A 20,146-nucleotide genomic window follows, 5' to 3' on the forward strand; every position below is an offset into this window, starting at 1 on the left:
CACTTCAGATGTCTGGGTACGGGAAGTCGTCACTCGAGGTTACGCCATTGCCTTCAAAAACCGACCCCCTCATCGATTTTGCCAGGCAGACGTCCCTTTGGACCGGACAAAGGCAAAAACTCTACACTCGGTGGTACAGACCCTCCTGGATACAGGAGTCGTAGTACAGGTGCCTCTTGCTCAGAGGGGCCGGGGGTACTATTCTCCGCTGTTTCTAGTCCCGAAACCGAATGGGTCCTCCCGGCCCATTCTCAAACTCAAGGCATTGAACAGGTTTGTGCAGATTTCCAAGTTCCATATGGAAACCCTTCGCTCTATAGTTCTGGCCTTGGAACCTGGGGACTACATGGTCTCCTTGGACATACAGGATGCTTACCTGCATATTCCTATATCAACAATACCTGAGGTTTGCTATTGGCAACATCCATTACCAGTTTCGGGCGTTACCTTTTTGGTTTAACAACGGCTCAGCGAGTCTTCACCAAAGTTATGGCGGTGATGACGGTGGTACTCCGCCGTCAAGGGGTCAGGATACTGCCGTATCTGGACGACTTGTTAATCCTGGTAAATTCCCCAGATCTTCTCCTGTGTCATCTGGATATGACGGTCCGGTTTCTAAAAGCCCACGGGTGGCTCATCAACTGGAAGAAATCCTCCCTGGTCCCTGCTCAGAGCATGGTGCACCTGGGAGCGCTGTTAGACACTCACAACCAGAGGTTGTTCTTGTCTCAGGAAAAAAAGTCCTGAAGCTTCAGGACAGGATTCGTTGCTTCCTTTCTCGTCCGCAAGTGTCGATACATTCGGCTATGCAGGTGCTGGGCCTCATGGTGTCAGCATTCGACATGGTGGAGTATGCTCAATTTCATTCTCGCCCCCTCCAGAAGCTTATTCTAGCCAAGTGGGCCTGCCTGCCTCACCGGATCAGGTCTCACATGATCTCATTGACTCCGGAGGTCCGTCTGTCGCTGCTCTGGTGGCTCCAGGACCAACAATTGTATAGGGGCCGTCCCTTCTCGATATCCAACTGGGTCCTGTTGACGACAGATGCCAGTCTAAGAGGTTGGGGAGCGGTGCTGGAGCAGCACTCCTTACAGGGTCGGTGGACCAAGGAGGAATTTCTCCTCTCGATCAACATTATGGAGTTGCGGGCGGTCTTCAATGCGTTGAACCTGGCCCAGCATTTAATTCAGAACCGTCCTGTTCAAGTACAGTCGGACAACGCCACCACAGTGGCTTATATAAATCATCAAGGTGGCACTCGAAGCCGTTTGGCAATGAAGGAAGCCTCATGGATTCTACAGTGGGCAGAACGCCATCTACCAGCAATATCGGCAATATTCATTCCGCGAGTCCTGAATTGGGAAGCGGACTTTCTCAGTCGTCAGGACGTGCATGCCGGCGAGTGGGGCCTCCATCCAGAAGTGTTTCAACTCCTCGTGGAAAGGTGGGGTCTTCCAGATGTGGCGTCTCGACACAATCACAAGGTGCCGGTCTTCGGAGCAAGGACAAGGGATCCTCAAGCAGCATTCGTGGATGCGCTGGCGGTGCTGTGGAGGTTTCGGCTGCCGTACGTGTTCCCTCCGGTGTCACTCCTGCCCAGGGTAATTCGGAAGTTCAAGCAAGAAAAAGGAAATCTGCTTCTCATAGCTCTGGCGTGGCCCAGATAGACCTGCAAGGCCTATCGTCAGAGCGTCCACTTCTACTTCCACAATGCCCAGACCTCCTCGTTCAGGGTCCTTGTGTCTACCAGGACCTAGCCCGGCTATCTTTGACGGCGTGGCTCTTGAAGCTTCCGTCTTGAGGGCTAAGGGTTTTTCTGAAGAGGTCATTAAAACTATGTTGCGGCCCGGAAACCGGCTTCTGCTCGGATTTACCATAGGGTCTGGCATTCATACTTTGTTTGGTGCGCATCTAACAATTATGACGCTTCCAAGTTTAGTACAGCCAAACTTTTGGCTTTTCTGCAGCAGGGCCTAGATTTAGGCCTGCGTCTGGCCTCCCTCAAGGTTCATATTTCTGCCTTGTCGGTGTGGTTTCAGAGAAAAATTGCGACTTTACCTGATGTTCATACTTTCACTCAGGGTGTGTTGCGTATCCATCCTCCCTATGTCCCGCCTGTGGCTCCTTGGTACTTGTCAGTGGTTTTGGAGGCGTTGCAGGAGCCTCCATTTGAACCTCTTGGTTCAGCTGACCTTAAGTGGCTTTCCCTTAAGGTGGTGTTCTTGCTGGCTATTGCCTCTGCTAGAAGAGTGTCGGATCTGGGTGCCTTGTCTTGTAGTTCCCCATATCTGATTTTTCACCGTGACCGGGCGGTTCTTAGGACTCGTCCCGGATGTTTACCTAAGGTGGTTTCTTCGTTCCACCTTAATCAGGAGATTGTGGTTCCAGCCTTTGTCTCTCCTGATTTGTCTTCCAAAGAGCGGTCTTTGGATGTGGTAAGGGCTCTCCGTATCTATGTGAAGAGAACTGCTTCTATTCGAAAATCTGATTCTCTCTTTGTTTTGTTTGGATTTCACAAACGTGGCTGGCCTGCTCACAAACAGACCCTGGCCAGATGAATTAGAATGATGATTGCACATGCTTATGTGAAGGCTGGTCTGTCAGCTCCTGTTCACATTACGGCCCATTCTACTCGGTCTGTTGGACCTTCTTGGGCGGCCCACCGTGGTGCGACCCTTGATCAATTGTGCAAGGCGGCTACGTGGTCCTCCGGGAACACGTTCATAAGGTTCTATGCCTTCGATACTGCCGCTTCCCAGGATGCTTCCTTTGGACGCCGGGTTCTTGTGCCCGCTACAGTGCGTCCCCTCCCATAAGGAACTGCTTTAAGACATCCCCATTGTCCAGACTTGTGGAGCCCAGTGTACCCCGCAGCAGAAAATTAGTTTTATGGTAAGAACTTACCTTTGTTAAAACTCTTTCTGCGAGGTACACTGGGCTCCACAAGGCGCCCACCCTGACGCACTTAGCTTCTTTGGGTTGATATGGCATTAGCCGCTGACACTTCTCTTGTCATGAGAGTGTGGTATATGTGGCTACTAACCGTTGTCGTCTCTTTTCCTGCTACTGCATTGGGCTAGTTAACAAAAACTGAGCTCCTGTGCTGGGAGGTGGGGTGATATAGGAGGCGGCGCTGTGCATTCTGGGAACAGTCAAAGCTTTGAGTCTGTTGGTGCCTTGGATCAAGATCCTACTCTACACCCCATTGTCCAGACTTGTGGAGCCCAGTGTACCTCGCAGAAAGAGTTTTAACAAAGGTAAGTTCTTACTATAAAACTCGTTTCCGTGTCATAGCTGCAGATTTTAACAACTGGCACTCAGAAATATCTCCAATTTCACATAACACTGTCAGGTGCCTAATTTCTAAATTCTGAGAAACTTGGACTGTGGCTGACAAGTCACGGAGTGGTCGTCCAAAAAGTGCTACTGATGAGACAACCTCAACAATGGTTTTGGCATCCTTTGTGAAGCGCCCACAATGCAGCACAAAGCCCACACATTAAATGACTGTCCTTTATGGAGAACAGTTCAGATTGTAATTCCAACAACAAAAAAAGTATTGTAACTTTTGAACCATAACTGCTATTTCAAATCTGTGTGCAGCAATAACATTTTCAGCAAATTCTGATGTTGCCTGACATGTTACATGACCCCCTTTCTATTAAAAAAACTGACTTAGATTCAAGATGACTGATTTCAAGATGGCGCCCATGATAAGTACATACCCTAAAAATAGCCCACCTCACCCATACCTTACTGGAGTATTCAGTTTTTCCATTTCCTGCACAGTTTTTGAAACAAAAGGTTGTACTGCGACTTTTGAATCATCCTGTATATAATAATAATAATAATAATAATAATAATAATAATAATAATACTGAGCTGCATTCAGAGAGGATGCGTGAGGATATTCATATGCCTACAAAAAGCATCTGTAAACTATAACAGGTAATAAAAGAAATGTTGGATATAATTTGGAAACATAAATGATAAATTTTACTAAACATGATATGATACTGTAGATTCATTTTCTGTATCATCAAAAAAATAAGGTAAGCACAATAAATAATTCAAAATATACTGTTCCTTCACTAATGTATATACAGCATACTGTGGCAGAAACAACGCTCACACATTCAGTGTCAACCTGTTACAGTAAAATCATCTACAGGTTTATTTTTGGGGTTTTAAAACCCAGTGCTTCTGATTGTGTTTATGCACAAAATTTAAAAGGACAATGCTTTCACTAGCCATCTATTGCTAGTAAAATTATTGTCCTTTTAAGTTTAGGTCATAAACACCATCAGTAGCTCTGGGTTTTAGAATCAAACACTTTGTAAATAAACCCCATAGACTATACATACAATAGGAGAGGCTTTTCCCAGTACTGTTGGTATTCTTCATTTATACAACTTTTACGTTTAACTCTCCTGGTTAAATTCTGTTAGGTTCAAGTTCAGGTTAATTGCTGCTGTACGAGTATGAAAGTCTTCTCAGATAGGAAGCATATTGTGTACAGGTAGTGGAACTATTACAGCCACACCATAGAAAAAGCCTGTGAAATAGAAATATCACAGTAGGGAGCTCAAACCAGTTTCATAAAAAATGTGAGTTATCTGGTTAGGAAATCTTTACTTAAGGGGGGTACTCACGGAGCGATATTCTAAGCAATCTGACTAAATTGCTTAGAATTTAAGCAGGATCGCTCCGTGTGTACCCCATACAGCGATAGCGATGAGCAGCACCGCGCATCGCTATCGCTGGTGCTAGATTGGCCTGCTGTGCAGGCCAATCTAGTGGGTCGCTCATTTCACCCGCTAGGTGAAATGAGCGCCCCCCCCCGTCTCCCCCCGCACGCTCAGCACAGATCGCGCTGTGCTGAGCGGCAGGAGAGATGTGTGCTGAGCGGTTCGCTCAGCACACATCTCTCCCACATCGGCCCGTGGGTACTGGGCTTTAGGCTTCCAACTAACTTCAGGTGGGTTGCTACTCCAGGAGAAATAGCCACAACAAGTCAGTTCAGCAATGTACCTCAGTGTTAAGGCATTTCTTACTGCAGCCATATAGTGACATCCAAAGTCCTCCTCTGCCATTTGCATACTCAAACCATAGGTTGGGTACACACACTATGCAATATATCATTCGTACAGACAACGAACTATATATTTTCCCGGCCATCGACTCATCTGTACACTCGATACGTCTGTAAAGGACGTTGCTCACAGATTTATCACGTCGGCCTTGCAGTTTGGCAGATACTTGCAGATATATCATTACATCTGCCTTAAGGTGGGTATACACTGGAAGATATATTTGCCGATCAATTGATCGGCAGATATATCTATGGACGGATCGGGCAGTGTGTTGAGCATACACACTGGCCGATCCGTCGGGGACTGACGTCATGAACTGGGCGGGCGTGTACACACACCCGCCCAGTTCAGCTGTCAATTACCGCCTGCCGCCACAGGATGTGTACGGGTGGTCGGCCGACCGACCGTATACACACAGCGATGCGCCAATATATCGGTAGATATATTGGCCGTCGGCTGTGCTGCGGGGTTGACGCGATACGTCTGTGAACGACGGAATTCACAGATGTATCGGCCATACACACTGGCCGACGGACCCACGATATATCGGCCGGTCAAGAGAACGGCCGATATATCGGCCAGTGTGTATGGGCCTTTAATGTACGGGTTACCGGCCAATCCATAAGCCGGCTGCAGGAACCGCTGACAATGACGCCAATACTGATTACTGTGGCCAGGCATCTTGGGCTGCAGATTGATAAGTGTATATGCACAAATTGTTTGTGCAGAACACTTACCGTTCCATCATTCAGGTGTGTACCCATCATAACTAATGCTTGTTAAATGGTGCAAAATAATTGGAACAAATGGCACTGACTGAAATGCTTCCTATGATACAGGTGTATTATACAGTATCTTTATAGTACACAAATAATATTGCTTTGAACACCTGTAAATAATATTGTATGTTCACTAAACTTTATTGACATTAAGCTTAATTTGATCTTTTTAGTGTTCATTACGACAAGTAGAAATGATGCATATTATCTGTAGTAAATTGTCCATATACATATATAACTGGACCGGTTGACTGATGGACTCATGATTTATTCACATAATTTTTTATTTTGAGACCTATATAAAAGCTCTCACGCCACAGTCATGTGCTTTAAAATGGTCAATGAACTCCTCACAGACTTCTAATCATTTAATTTATAGTGGGAAGTCCATTATCCTACAAATACACATTTTAGGTTTTTCTCCAACAATAAAAGCCATCTATCTTAAGATAAACACAACAACAATTTTTTGTCCCTATGTAGTACCTCCAAAGCATGTTTTCGAGGAACAGTGTCATTATCTATGGATTCTAACCATGGCATAGTAGCTGGTAAATTCCATTTATTGGACTCTTTTTTCTATAAAGAAAACAGAAAGGAAAAAATGTGTATTTCTATTTAGAAAAGCTACAATTCCAGCTAATAATACTTAAACACATGCAATATAAGCTACAGGTAGAGGAGGCCATTTTTAGTGCACTGTCATACTTTTTTATTAAGAACTTTTTATCATCTGTAAAACAATTATAAAATCAATCAAAATAAATAATAAGCAATAAAATGTGTATAATACATTGTATAAGTGACACGCATGCCTTTGCATTAGTAGAGGCATTATTTCTGTGAGTGTGTTTAGGTATGTAACAAACATTACTTGTGAATCAGATGATGCATGCCATGGCTCATCATAACCCAATACAATACCCATTGTGCATGTAACTGAACCCATGCCGAATATCATGAATAGGTATTTAGTAGGATTATAATTAAAATTTACTGCTACTAATATATAAATCTGTAATTCTGGGATGATACATTCTGCAGAACATGCATTTTGCAGTACTTATACTGCTACTGGGTCTGTGTAAGTAATGCAGAAGTCTATTACATAGATGGATTGTAATTTGCTAGATATAGTGGTTAATAAAAATTAATTGTGCCAGTACTGCACCTACAGTAACAAGGTTCAGAACAATGTAACAAATTGGGTACAATTGGGGTTAAATAAATGACTCCTTACTTATTCTTCAGACTAGAGTCTTGTTTGTATCACAACACTGTAGAAATGTTTCAATAAGTCTCAGTATATAGGCAGAAAAAGTCTTGTAATATTTAATACCAGTTTGTGCATCCTGCTGGTATTAATCAAATTTTGAATACTGTACTTCCGCTGCGTCTTTGTAGTAAGCCGTTTGCCCAGACGGGCTTGTTACTTGTTAACTTCAAAGTTAAAATAGCGGTGTCCTGCCTTTATATTATGCTATCTTGTAGAAGTAAATTCCCACATTCTTATGTCCTGAGCTAAATAGTTGTATTGAGTGATAAAAATTGTAAATGGGGTGCATGAGAGAGAAGGGTCAACTAAGCTGCTTCACGTTACTCAAGAAGACTATCCAGTTTTACAACAGCAACTTGAACTGTATAATTATAATTTTACACTATTATGCCCTGTATTTATTAGGCTTGTGCAGAAGTATTTTTATTAAAACATCAAATATCAATAGTGTTTTGATTATCATTGTCATTCTTTATTATTTTTAATATATTCAAACATTTCTTTTTACCTTTGATAATTTATGTTCCTTTTGGTTCTTTATCAGTTTTTTGAGAAATAAACAATATGATGCCATGATTGGAGATGGCTTGTTATTTACTAAAATATTAGTAACTTCTGAAATGTTGACATCCATGATAGTAGTCATGTAACTCAATACAGTGGAGTTTAACTCATTAGGACGAAGTCTGTAATAAACAATAAAATAATCCTTATTAAAGTTGCACTGTATATAACCTCTGATTAAAAAATACTTTTCCTGTTCCATGGTGTAAATTATTCATTGAAATTAGTTTGTGACATTCATTGAGGGTATTTGCAAAAAAATAATAGGAGCTAGCTGATTATTTCTTGGTTTGGATGCATGTCGGCTATTAAAATGATAGTTTTACATTGTATGCTCTATCTTTGGCATACTCCCCGATTCCCGTTTCAACAAAGATATTAAAGAACCTTCAAGGTGAGATTTCTGGGCTGGTAAAAAAAAAAAACAGGGTCAGGATGCGTTTACTACAAAGGCATCATACCTCTGGAGGCCTTGGCATCACAGACCTTATCAAATATTTTCGGGCGACCCACCTCACACCCTGTACACCGCCCAACTGCAAGGGTTAAAACACTATAGAAATGGGCACGTTTTCTGTGTATTCTTTGTCTGACCTTCTATGGTGTTCACCATGCATTCACCCTGCATACATATTTCTGCTACCAACCAATCATTTTACAGTGACTAACTGGGACCTATGTTCTAGGCTCTATCACTTATGTACATTCCGTCCATTATTGTTCCCCCCTTTGAAACAAACCCACTTTTGCTCTAGGCCTCCAGCATCAATTATTCAGCTATTTGACTCGCCACAATATTCTTTTTCCTTTGGATGATGCACCACTCCTCACATTTCCTGAGTTTGGCAGTCAACAATCTAGATCAGGAAATCCCAACCACAGTCCTCAAGGCACACTAACAGTCCAGGTTTTAAGAATAGCTATACTTAAGCACAAGAGACTTAATTAGTGCCTCAGTTATTTTGATTTAACCATCTGTGCTCAAGCCTGGATATCACAAAAATCTGGACTGTTTAGTGTGTGGGAATACCTGAGCTAGATACTCCCTTCCACATATCAAGGTTTTTTTTTACCAGTACCTGCAGATATGGCACTTCCATCATTCTCTATTGAAATATTCAACTTTTACGACTTACTCTCCATTTGAAACTCTTTGTTGGTGCTCCCAGACAACTAAGGGCCTTATTTCCACCATTTATCAGCTGCTACTTTCTTACAATCTACTTCAGAAAGAGGGCAAACGAGCTGGCATGGGAAAAGGAGATAGGTGAGAGTCTCTCCCCCAAGAAATGGATCACAATTAGAACTGAAATTGCTACAAGTTCCATCTCAGTCCACAATAAAGAAAACTATTATAAACTTTATTATAGCTGGTATCTAGTCCCCACCTACCTGCATTGGCTTTACCCAACTAGCTCCAATATTTGCTGGAGGTTATGTGGCCAATGAGGAACCCTGCTGCATGTCATAGCCACCTGGTGCTATCCTTTTGGACTCAGGTTCACAATCTCATTCAGTCTATTACTGTTCTCCAAATGCCAACTTCCTCTCTCTATACCAGGGACGTGCAGTGAGCTAAATGTCTCAGGAGGCACTGGCTACCACCAAAGTCAGATTTATGCACAATATGTGAGTCAAAGTGTACATCTCAACATTATACACAGGTGCAGCAGTGATTACAAAGATGGCAGTGATTTATCACTAACCCTCCCAGCGCTAATAGACAATGAATAGAAAAAAAAAAATATATATACTGTATTTCTTATAATATTGAATGCTCTATTACTGCAGGATCATTTAAAGGGGACATATATATTTTTACATTCTTTTTTTTTTAACATCATTTTTATTCATGGGATCACAAAATACAAACAGGAACCAACAAGTGGCAATAATAGCATAGTACATTGCAAATACATCCTGACAGTAGGTACGTATATAGAGAATAAAAAAAAAAGTGATCCATTTTTGACCCAAGCAGCAGGTAATATAAAACAGAAAGAAAGGCAGTCAGCCGAAAGTTCAGCCGACTGATATTAAGGAGTAGTGCAGGAGAAGATAGAGAAGAAAGAGAGAAAGAGAAGAGAGAAAGAAAGAAGCAGAGAGATAGAATAGGATAGGGTAGAGTAGAGTCCACGGGATGGTTCCATCAGTTATAGCACAGGGCGGTGAAGGTTGAAGGGTGAAGGGGCACGTTGGTTAGTTAGCCGTGGACTCCATATTTTATCAAATGACTTTGAGGAGCAATTAATGATACTAGTCATGTAGTCCATATGGTAAACATACCAGATGCGGGCAATTATAGATTGTATGGAGGGCAGAGTAGGGTTTTTCCAGTCTGTGGCCAATTGACATGTCATTGCAGAAACTATATGTCGCACCAGTTTATTTTTAAATTTTGCCAACGTTGGCAGGTTTAGGGGGAGCAGAAAATATTTAGGATCATAAGGAATAGGAATCTGTAATAAGTCAGTAATAACATTGATCACATCTCTCCAAATATTCACTATTTTAGGGCATGACCACCATATATGTAGGAAGGAGCCCTCTGCGCCACATCCTCTCCAACATCTGTCTGATGTATCCGCGTACATTCTGCTTAAGCGAGATGGTACCATCTATATAATCATTTGTAAACATTCTCTTTAATTCTAACGCAGATAGAGCTAGATGCTGCGTTACCCCAGGCTTCAGACCATTCCTCATCATCTAAAGCCGAGCCTAGATCCAGTTCCCATGCCCTCTCGTGAGGGTCACGTTGAGAGGGTGATTCCCCATTAAGAGTGGTTAAGTGACGTCTGAAACATACTGCCTCGAACGTGGTCAGAGCTCTGCTAGAGAGAACGTGGCTCATTGCGGAATGAAAGTGCCTAAGTTGTAAAAATTGGTAAAAATATTTGGATGGGATATCAATATCTTTTTGAATCTGTGAGAACTGAGGAAAACTAGTGTCTCTGGTGATATCATTCAGATATAAGATACCCCTATCCTGCCAGGGGGTAAATAATAGCTTGTGTGTGCCATGGGAAAATGCTGGGTTGTGTAATATTGGGATGATGGGGGAGGGTGCTGGGGCCAAGCTGTATTTCCTATTGGCAAAGTCCCAAACCGTCAGTGAGCGGGACACTACGGGGTGAGAGGCCACATTTCTAGGGCGGCAGGATTTCGGGAGCCAAAGAAGAGAAGAAAGAGTAGAGAGACCTAGTTCGGCAGCTTCCATAGATACCCAGACCCTCCGAGACTCAGGGTTACACCATTGTACACACTGTAAAAGCTGCGTGGCTAAATAATATCTTCTAAAGTCTGGGATGCCCAGACCGCCACTACAGGTGGGGCACTGTAATAGTTTTAGTCAGACTCGGGGACGCCTATTTGCCCATATAAATTGAGACGTGGGAAACTGTAAGAATTTGAAGGCAGATGGAGGGATATATATCGGAAGAGTTTGAAATAGGTACAGTACCCGAGGGAGCAAATTAATTTTCACCGAATTCACCCTGCCTATCCAGGAAATAAAGAGGTTAGACCAAGAAGACAAGTCCGATTTAATTTGGTCCAAAAGTCTAGGGAAATTAGCTTGATACAGTTGATGGTGACAATGTGTTAGGAAAATGCTTAAATATTTAGTCTTTTGTTTGTGCCATTGAAATGGAAAGGAATTTTCCAAAGAGAGCCTAATCGGGCCAGGAATGTAAAAATTCAACACTTCAGTTTTACTCGCATTGATTTTATAACCTGAATGCTTAGAAAAGAGGTCTATTTCAGAAAGGAGCCACACGCGCACGCAGGGTTTTTTTTCCAAGTACCTAGAAACCCCCCCTGGTCGCTGATCTATTGCAGAGGAGCTGAGTTTTTTTTCTTTCTATAACCGCCCAGCCTCGCAGTGTCTCACAGACAGTCACTTACTGCCCTTCGCGAGGCTGGCCTGGCACGTAGGAGGAGCACTGCAGCTCCTCTCACGTGCTGCTGTGAAACGATAGAAGCGCTGAAGCCGGCGGTGCTGCTTCACCGTCCCGGCCAGGAGCCAGGCAACGATGGTCTCTCTGTGGCTCCATGGAGCAGCCAGGTGAGACATACGGCAGGGGCAGCGCTGGTACTGTTATGTTTGTCTATGTGGGGGGGAAATAATGGTGCTGTCCTGACTATTGGTGGGGGAGGGGGAAAAATGGTGCTACGCTAGTACGCTGTCTGTCTATGGGGGGGGTGTTGGTGGTGGTGTGAGAGTAATGGTGCCACACTGTCTGTCTGTGTGTGAGGGGAATAATGGTGCTACGCTATCTGTCCATGGGGGGGGGGGGGGGCGGGAGGGAGAGGGAGAATAATGGTGCTACGCTGTCTGCCTATGGGGTGGGGGTGGGGGAGAATAATGGCGCTACGCTGTCTGTCTATGGAAGGGGGAGAATAATGGTGCTGTCCCCCATACGCTGTCTATGGGGGGGTGAGAATAATGGTGCTACGCTGTCTATCTATGGGTGGGGAGAATAATGGAGCCACACTGTCTGTCTGTGTGTGGGTGGAATAATGGTGCTACGCTGTCTGTCCATGGGGGGAGGGGGAAGGAATGATGGTGCTACGCTGTCTATCTATGGGTGGGGAGAATAATGGTGCTACACTGTCTATGTGGGGTGTGAGAATAATGGTGCTACGCTGTCTATCTATGGGTGGGGAGAATAATGGTGCTACGCTGTCTGTCCATGGGGGGAGGGGTAAGGAATAATGGTGCTACGCTGTCTATCTATGGGTGGGGAGAATAATGGTGCTACGATGTCTATGTGGGGTGTGAGAATAATGGTGCTACGCTGTCTATCTATGGGTGGGGAGAATAATGGTGCTACGCTGTCTGTCTATGGAAGGGGGAGAATAAGGCTGCTGTCCCCCATACGCTGTCTATGGGGGGGGGGGGTGAGAATAATGGTGCTACGCTGTCTATCTATGGGTGGGGAGAATAATGTTGCTACGCTCTCTGTCCATGGGGGGAGGGGGAAGGAATAATGGTGCTACGCTGTCTATCTATGGGTGGGGAGAATAATGGTGCTACGCTATCTATGTGGGGTGTGAGAATAATGGTGCTATGCTGTCTATCTATGGGTGGGGAGAATAATGGTGCTACGCTGTCTGTCCATGGGGGGAGGGGGGGAAAATAATGGTGCTACGCGGTCTATCTATGGGTGGGGAGAATAATGGTGCTACGCTGTCTATGTGGGGTGTGAGAATAATGGTGCTACGCTGTCTATCTATGGGTGGGGAGAATAATGGTGCTACGATGTCTATGTGGGGTGTGAGAATAATGGTGCTACGCTGTCCATCTATGGGTGGGGAGAATAATGGTGCTACGCTGTCTGCCTATGGGGGGGGGGGGGGGAGAATAATGGCGCAACGCTGTCTGTCTATGGAAGGGGGAGAATAATGGTGCTGTCCCCCATACGCTGTCTATGGGGGGGGGTGGTGAGAATAATGGTGCTACGCTGTCTATCCATGGGTGGGGAGAATAATGGAGCCACACTGTCTGTCTGTGTGTGGGGGGAATAATGGTGCTACGCTGTCTGTCCATGGGGGGAGGGGGAAGGAATAATGGTGCTACGCTGTCTATCTATGGGTGGGGAGAATAATGGTGTTACGCTGTCTATGTCGGGTGTGAGAATAATGGTGCTATGCTGTCTATCTATGGGTGGGGAGAATATTGGTGCTACGCTGTCTGTCCATGGTGGGAGGGGGAAGGAAAATGGTGCTACGCTGTCTATCTATGGGTGGGGAGAATAATGGTGCTACGCTGTCTATCTGTGGGTGGGGAGAATAATGGAGCCACACTGTCTGTCTGTGTGTGTGGGGAATAATGGTGCTACGCTGTCTGTCTATGGGGGGAGGGGGAAGGAATAATGGTGCTACGCTGTCTATCGATGGGTGGGGAAAATAATGGTGCTATGCTGTCTATGTGGGGTGTGAGAATAATGGTGCTATGCTGTCTATCTATGGGTGGGGAGAATAATGGTGCTACGCTGTCTGTCCATGGGGGGAGGGGGAAGGAATAATGGTGCTACGCTGTCTATCTATGGGTGGGGAGAATAATGGTGCTACGCTGTCTATGTGGGGTGTGAGAATAATGGCGCTACGCTGTCTATCTATGGGTGCGGAGAATAATGGTGCTACGCTGTCTATGTGGGGTGTGAGAATAATGGTGCTACGCTGTCTATCTATGGGTGGGGAGAATAATGGTGCTACGCTGTCTATGGGGGGGGGAGAATAATGGTGCTACGCTGTCTGTCTACGGGGGGGATAATGGTGCTACGCTGTCTGTCTACGGGGGGGGGGGGAGAATAATGGTGCTACGCTGTCTATGGGGGCAGGGGATGTTGGTGCTGTGTCTGTCTGGGACTGGGGAGGGGGTTGCTGGTGGGGGAATGTTAGGTGTAGGCTACACTGGGGAGGTTAGGGTTAGGCTGCGGGAGGGGGGTGGTTAGGCTTAGGCTGCAGGCAGTGGGGGGTGTTAGGGTTAGGCTGCGGGGAGGGAGGATAGGATGCAAGGAGGGGGGTTAGGTTTAGGCACCACTGGGGGGGGGGGGGGTTAGGCACTAAGGGGGAGGTTAAGATTAGGCACTAGCAGCTAGAGAATTCATTTTAATTACTTCATGGTTCCATAGTATACAAGTTAAATGATAATTTTAAGAATACCCTTTAATTGGTTACAGACCATTATTTAATTGGCCTGTAACCAATTGTTTGGAAACCCCCCTTTCAAAATCCTGCATTTGCCACTGGGAGCGGCTGCAGCGACTGAGTCGGGGATCCAAGGGATAATAGGACATCGTCAGCGTACAATGCAATTTTATGCTCAGAAGGGCCTACCTGCACTCCGGCTATATCTGTATTAGCTCGGATCCTTGCTGCCAGCGGTTCCATAACCAAGGCAAATAGCAGGGGGGAGAGCGGACATCCCTGTCTGCTGCCATTAGTGATTCCAAAAGTAGAAGAGGTAAGGCGATTAAAAGAAACCGTGGCAGTAGGGGATCTATAACGCGCTGAGATACCATCCAGAAATTTGCCAGAGAAGCCCATCTTTCGGAGTACCGAGAAAGTGAAGGACCTAGATATCCTGTCAAAAGCCTTCTCGGCATCCAGTGCTAGTAGCAGCGAGGGTAGCTTTTGTTTATGAATAGAATATATAAGATCTATGGCTCTCCTGGTATTAACGGAGGCCTGACGGCCAGAGATAAAACCCACTTGGTCTGGGTGAATCAATTGCGTGAGTAGGGGAGCTAAGCGGTTGGCCAAAATTTTAGCGTAGATCTTAAGGTCAACATTCAGCTATGAGATCGGGCGATAATTGGAACATCTCTCTCCGGTTTCGGAATCACAATAATGTTAGCTTGCACAGTTACCGGCGCAAACGATGCTCCTTCCAAAACATTATTAAAAAGTGAGTTAAGATGAGGGCCTAGTTCCGTGAGGAAAGTTTTGTAATATTGTGCGGTGAAGCCATCTGGGCTAGGTGCGGCTGACGATCGCATAGATTTGACAGTGGCGACCGTCTCTTCCAACGAGATAGCCTCATTAAGAAGAGAGATCTGCCGCTCCGTCAGGCACAGCAAGGGTGTATCCAAGAGGTACGAACATACACCCTTCTGGGCCATGAGAGGAGAGAGGAGGGGCAGGAAGATTATATAAGGAGCTATAAAACCCCCGAAATTCCTCTACCATCAGTTTAGGGTCATAGGTGAGCGTATTCAATGTATTGGAGTATAATTTTTCTATCATTCCCATAGCCCGCTTAATTCTCAATTTATTGGCTAAAAGACTATCTATTTTATCCGCTTTATCATAGAATTTTTGACAGAGCTTCTATAGAATGGCTGCCGCACGTCGCGATAAAAGAGTATTTAACTGACCTCTGAGGTTGTTGATCTGTGAAAGTAAGGAGTCAATCGGGGAATTTTTATGTTGCGCTAAGAGCGCAGAAATTTGAGATTCCAATGAGGAAACTTCTAGTGCTGCTTTCTTACGTATGGCCGAGGCCTTGGACATAAGATGACCATGGATAGTGGCTTTGTGCGCTTCCCAAACAATACTAGGAGAGACTTCTGGGGAAACATTTTCTTTGGAAAAAATTCCAGGGTTGATTTAGTGTCTAAAAGGGTGGAGGGATGTGAAAGAAGAGTGTCATCCAGACGCCATTTACGTGTCTTATTAGGGGTTCTGTAGAGTTCTAACAGGATATAAACTCCCGCATGATCCGTCCATGAACAAGGAGTGATGCCTGCATCAGAAATTGATGTTGTGAGTGATTGAGACACTTGGATCATATCGATCCGAGAGTAATGTTGGTGAGGTGCAGAGAAGTGGGTATAATCCCTAGCTGTGGAATGTTTAAGACGCCAGGTATCTCTTAGATTAAGCTGGGTGAGGGAGGATATTAACGTGAGAGAGGCCTCAGTCGGGGATGCTTCCTTCTTATTTTTTGGAGAGTTAGATTTATCTAAGAGGGGATCGATCACAGTATTAAAGTCCCCACCTAAAATGATGTGGCCCTGTGCTACTCTATTAAGACGCAGAAAGAGTGTGCAGAAAAACCGTGATTGGTCTTGATTCGGGGCGTATACAGACACAAGTGTCAGAGTTTCTGTGTTAAGTGTACCAATCACTATGATGTATCGGCCTTCAGGGTCAGCTATGGTTGTAGTGTGTACAAATGGGATGTTACGATGGATCAGTATAGCCACCCCCCTCTTCTTACAATCAGCAGAAGCAAAAAAGGTTTGGGTAAACTGCTTACCTTGAAGTCGAGAGTGTGTACCAGTGAAGTGGGTCTCCTAAAGGAAAACTATGTCAGCCGTTTCTCTCCTACAGGCAGACAACATTACTGTACATTTCTTGGGAGAATTAAGCCCGTTAACATTTACAGAGAAAAACTTAAGTGCCATGTGATACCAAAGAATGGAAAAGGATCAACAGAAACCCATCCCGGGGAGGAAAAGAAAAAAAGGAAGAAAAGGGACAGCAAGAAACAAGGAGCAGAGATGTAGAAGAAGAAAGAGTGATAGGAAACCCATACGGGAAAACACCCTGAAACATAGGGTCCTAATCAAGGACCGCTATACCAATAATAGACATTATATACGAAATCACAAATAAAGGGAGCACGGGGGTAGTGGGAGTGGAGAACCAATGCAGGAGAAGCAAATCCTCCTGGACCGCAATAATTAAGGTGGTAATATCCGAAGAATCAGTTATATAACTCAAAACACACAACAACATAAAGAAAAAACAAACAAAACGTACTGTCGTGACAAGGAAGAAAAAAAAAAAAAGGGGGAGGAGGGGGAAAGAGGGAAGGGGACAAGGGCAAGGGGGGGGAGAGGAGGGATAGGGGGAGGAAAAGAAGACAAAGGGAAATCAGGGTAAGCAAGGCAAGCCCAGCGTAATAACATAATACTAGGCACAGCATATAACAAACATTAAAGCTCAGTAGTCGATATCAAAACCAATAACATTCGTATAAAGAAGGTAAGATGGAAGCCATAGCCCCCATCTGGCCACAAAAAAACATATGATAAGGAGACACATCCCTAGAACAGTGGGAATTATCTTATTGTAACTAAGAGTGTCTGTCAAGATCAGGGAGGGTCATTGGTGTCATTGCGATGACGGGTCACCCTTGTCCATTCAGGCAATGGGATCTGAGGGCAGCATGATCCAGAGGAAGAGGCAGCCTCACCATCAGGCGACGGTACTGGGAGGAGATCTAGTTTAACCAACAAGTCCTGACCCTGAGCTAAAGTTTTAACGGAATGGGTGGAGTTGTTCGCTGTAACCTGTAACATAAATGGGAATCCCCATCTGTAACGTATTTGATGCTGTCGTAGTATCCTAGTAACGGGCTGGAGATCTCGTCGCTTTTGAATAGTAGATTGGGCCAGATCCTGAAAAATCTGCAGTTGCATATCCCGGAAATCGATTACTGGGGAATCTCGAACCGACATCAGGATCCGTTCTTTTGAGCGATAATAGTGTAGACGAACTATGACATCCCTGGGTGGTTGTGACGGAGCAGGTTTCGCTCGGAGCACCCTGTGAGCTCTATCACAGAGACAGTCGCCATCAGAGAGACCAGGCAGTATGTGCTGAAAAAAGTCTTTCAAAAAGGACGGTAGGGCGGAGCTTAGAATTGATTCCGCTACATTGCGAATATGCAAATTATTGCGAGAGAGCGATTCTCCTGATCTTCTTGTCGTTCTTTGAGATCCTCCATCTCATCATGGAGTCTAGAGAGTTCCGAGTCCAGGCGTTGCTGAGAGCAGCAAAGGTCATCTGTCTTAGATTCAAGAGCATCTGTACGATTACCTAGAGCTGTGAGATCAGATTTGAAGTCGGCAATGGCTGTGGAAAGTTCTTGCTTAAAGGCAGTAAACTTGTCATGACTGCTTGGATCTGTGGGTCTATACCCGTCTCTGATGAACAGGGGGAGGAAGGAGAGTCCGTGAGCAATGCAGGAGTTGGAGGGCCCTTAGATTTTGGTCCAAAAAAATTTGTGGGGGCCTGTGTATTTTTCTTATTTCTTTGTGCCATTGTGCGGGGCCAATAGGGTAGGCGGGGCGTCACAAACGTAAAAGGAGAAACAGACGCTGTTTGATAGATGTATGTTAAGTAGAAAACTGGGGAGGTATAAAGAAAAATATCGCGGTCCAGGCAGTATAAATTGCGGCGTTAGGTCAGCATCCCGGGATAGTGCCCTAAGGGTGTGCTAAAATTACAGAAAGGGCTCTATGAGCGCTCTATCGGTAACAACTGCTGCAGAGAATATATGCCCATAAAATACGAACACACAGTGGTGCGTCTGGAGGGAGAAGCAAAAGCCGGTGGAGTCACAGCTGTCCCAACAGTGCGGCAGATAACCAGTGCGAGGCACCGAAAGCAGGTGGCTGCAGTACGGCCCAGGAGCACAACTCCCTGCAGGCTGAGGAGAGCAGGGATTAGGCTGCGTCAGGGGAAGAAACAAGAGCTGGCGGCCACACCACAGTACCTCCGATGCAGCTTGCTTCGAATGTGCAGCTCCAGGAACTGGCAGCTACAACGCGGCTTTGGAGTTTGCATCTCTGCAGGCCGAGGAGAACAGGAATCAGGGAGCAGCAGGATGATGCCTCTCCAGGACCGAGATCTTCCACTCCCACACTAGTGCGAAGATAGGGAGCTCACCTACAGGATGAGGCCCGGCCACGGTCCACGGTCCAGCCAGTGACCAGGATTCCCCCAAGGCCAGGTAACAGTGCAGCAGGAGAGGGGGAGTGATGGCTGCCAGAGCACAGGTCCCAGGAAGTAGGGGGCCTCCTGGGGATACCAAGACAGGTAAGAACATGGTTGGAGCTGTGTTATGGGTGGCAGGAGGTGTGGAGGCCAGCGGGGATCAGGGTGAGTGCAGCAGGGGACTGAATGGGTGTCTAGACACCCGTCGATCGCGGCCCGCACGTCCCGGAAGTCCGCAGCGGGGACGCTCCAAACTCGAGGTCCCGGCCACCGGAGGATGCATAGGCCACAAACCACCAGAGTACACAGCTCCCATAGTGGCGCAGAGGCAGCGGCCGGCGGTCACCAGTGTGGATCCGGAGAGGTGTGGAGGGAGCAGGGAGAGTTATGGATGGTGGGGTGGGTGTCTTCAGGCCGCTGGATGCCTCCATCTCGGCCGCACAGCGATCTTGGAGCTCACCTCCGGGCAGTCCCCAAGCCTCAGGCCCTGGCTTCCGGAAGTGCTGTAGGCCTCAGTCGTCGTGGGCTGTAAGGTGGCGCCCAGCTCTGTATGTTTCCTCTCACAGCCGTGGGCAGACCCAGAGGTGGCCAGGGGAGCCAGAGGGCACAGCAGAAAGTGGTCTGAAGGTGGGGGTCCGCTTTCCTGGGTCAGCAGATAAATTGAGGTACCGGCTTCTAGTGGATCGATAGGCCGCAATCTGCACAGACGCAGAGCGCATCTGCCGGCTCCGCGCACCTCCCAATCCAACACAGGGGGGGCTCCAGGAGGCAGAAATGGTCCCCAAAATCTCCAGGGAGCAGTCAAAATGTTTAAAATATATGCCCAAAGCAGGAGCTCCAGGTCAGCACATCTGCTCGAGTCTGCTGTCAGGCCAAGCCCCATATTTTTACATTCTTATGTGTGTTTTTATGCTTTTTATTTTCATTTCCTTGTTTGTATTGTCTTAATAAATTGTCTTGTGGAAAGCGCAGGTCTCCTGAGCCTTTCTATATGTATATATATGTATATATATATATATATATATATATATATATATATATATATTTATTTTGTGCACCGGAAATTTTTCGGGTTTTGTGTTTTGGTTTTGGATTCGGTTCTGCGGCCGTGTTTTGGATTCGGACGCGTTTTGCCAAAACCTCCCTGAAATTTTTTTGTCGGATTCGGGTGTGTTTTGGATTCGGGTGTTTTTTTACAA

The 20,146-nt window shown here is 45.7% G+C and overlaps 1 protein-coding gene across 1 annotated transcript in view; it reads right to left on the bottom strand.

The window, feature by feature from the left end:
* The window catches only part of LOC134910929 (uncharacterized), a 56,361-nt gene that overhangs the window by 5,206 nt on the left and 31,009 nt on the right, over nucleotides 1-20,146 (bottom strand). Inside the window, exons 6-7 of the mRNA XM_063919320.1 lie at nucleotides 7,657-7,834; nucleotides 6,359-6,451 (exon numbers count right to left, since the gene is read on the bottom strand). Coding sequence (XP_063775390.1) covers nucleotides 6,359-6,451; nucleotides 7,657-7,834 — 271 coding nt within the window. The remainder of the gene's footprint in view (nucleotides 1-6,358; nucleotides 6,452-7,656; nucleotides 7,835-20,146) is intronic.

The sequence above is a fragment of the Pseudophryne corroboree genome, chromosome 4 (assembly GCF_028390025.1).
Source record: "Pseudophryne corroboree isolate aPseCor3 chromosome 4, aPseCor3.hap2, whole genome shotgun sequence".
In the NCBI taxonomy this organism is placed as follows: Eukaryota; Metazoa; Chordata; class Amphibia; order Anura; family Myobatrachidae; genus Pseudophryne; species Pseudophryne corroboree.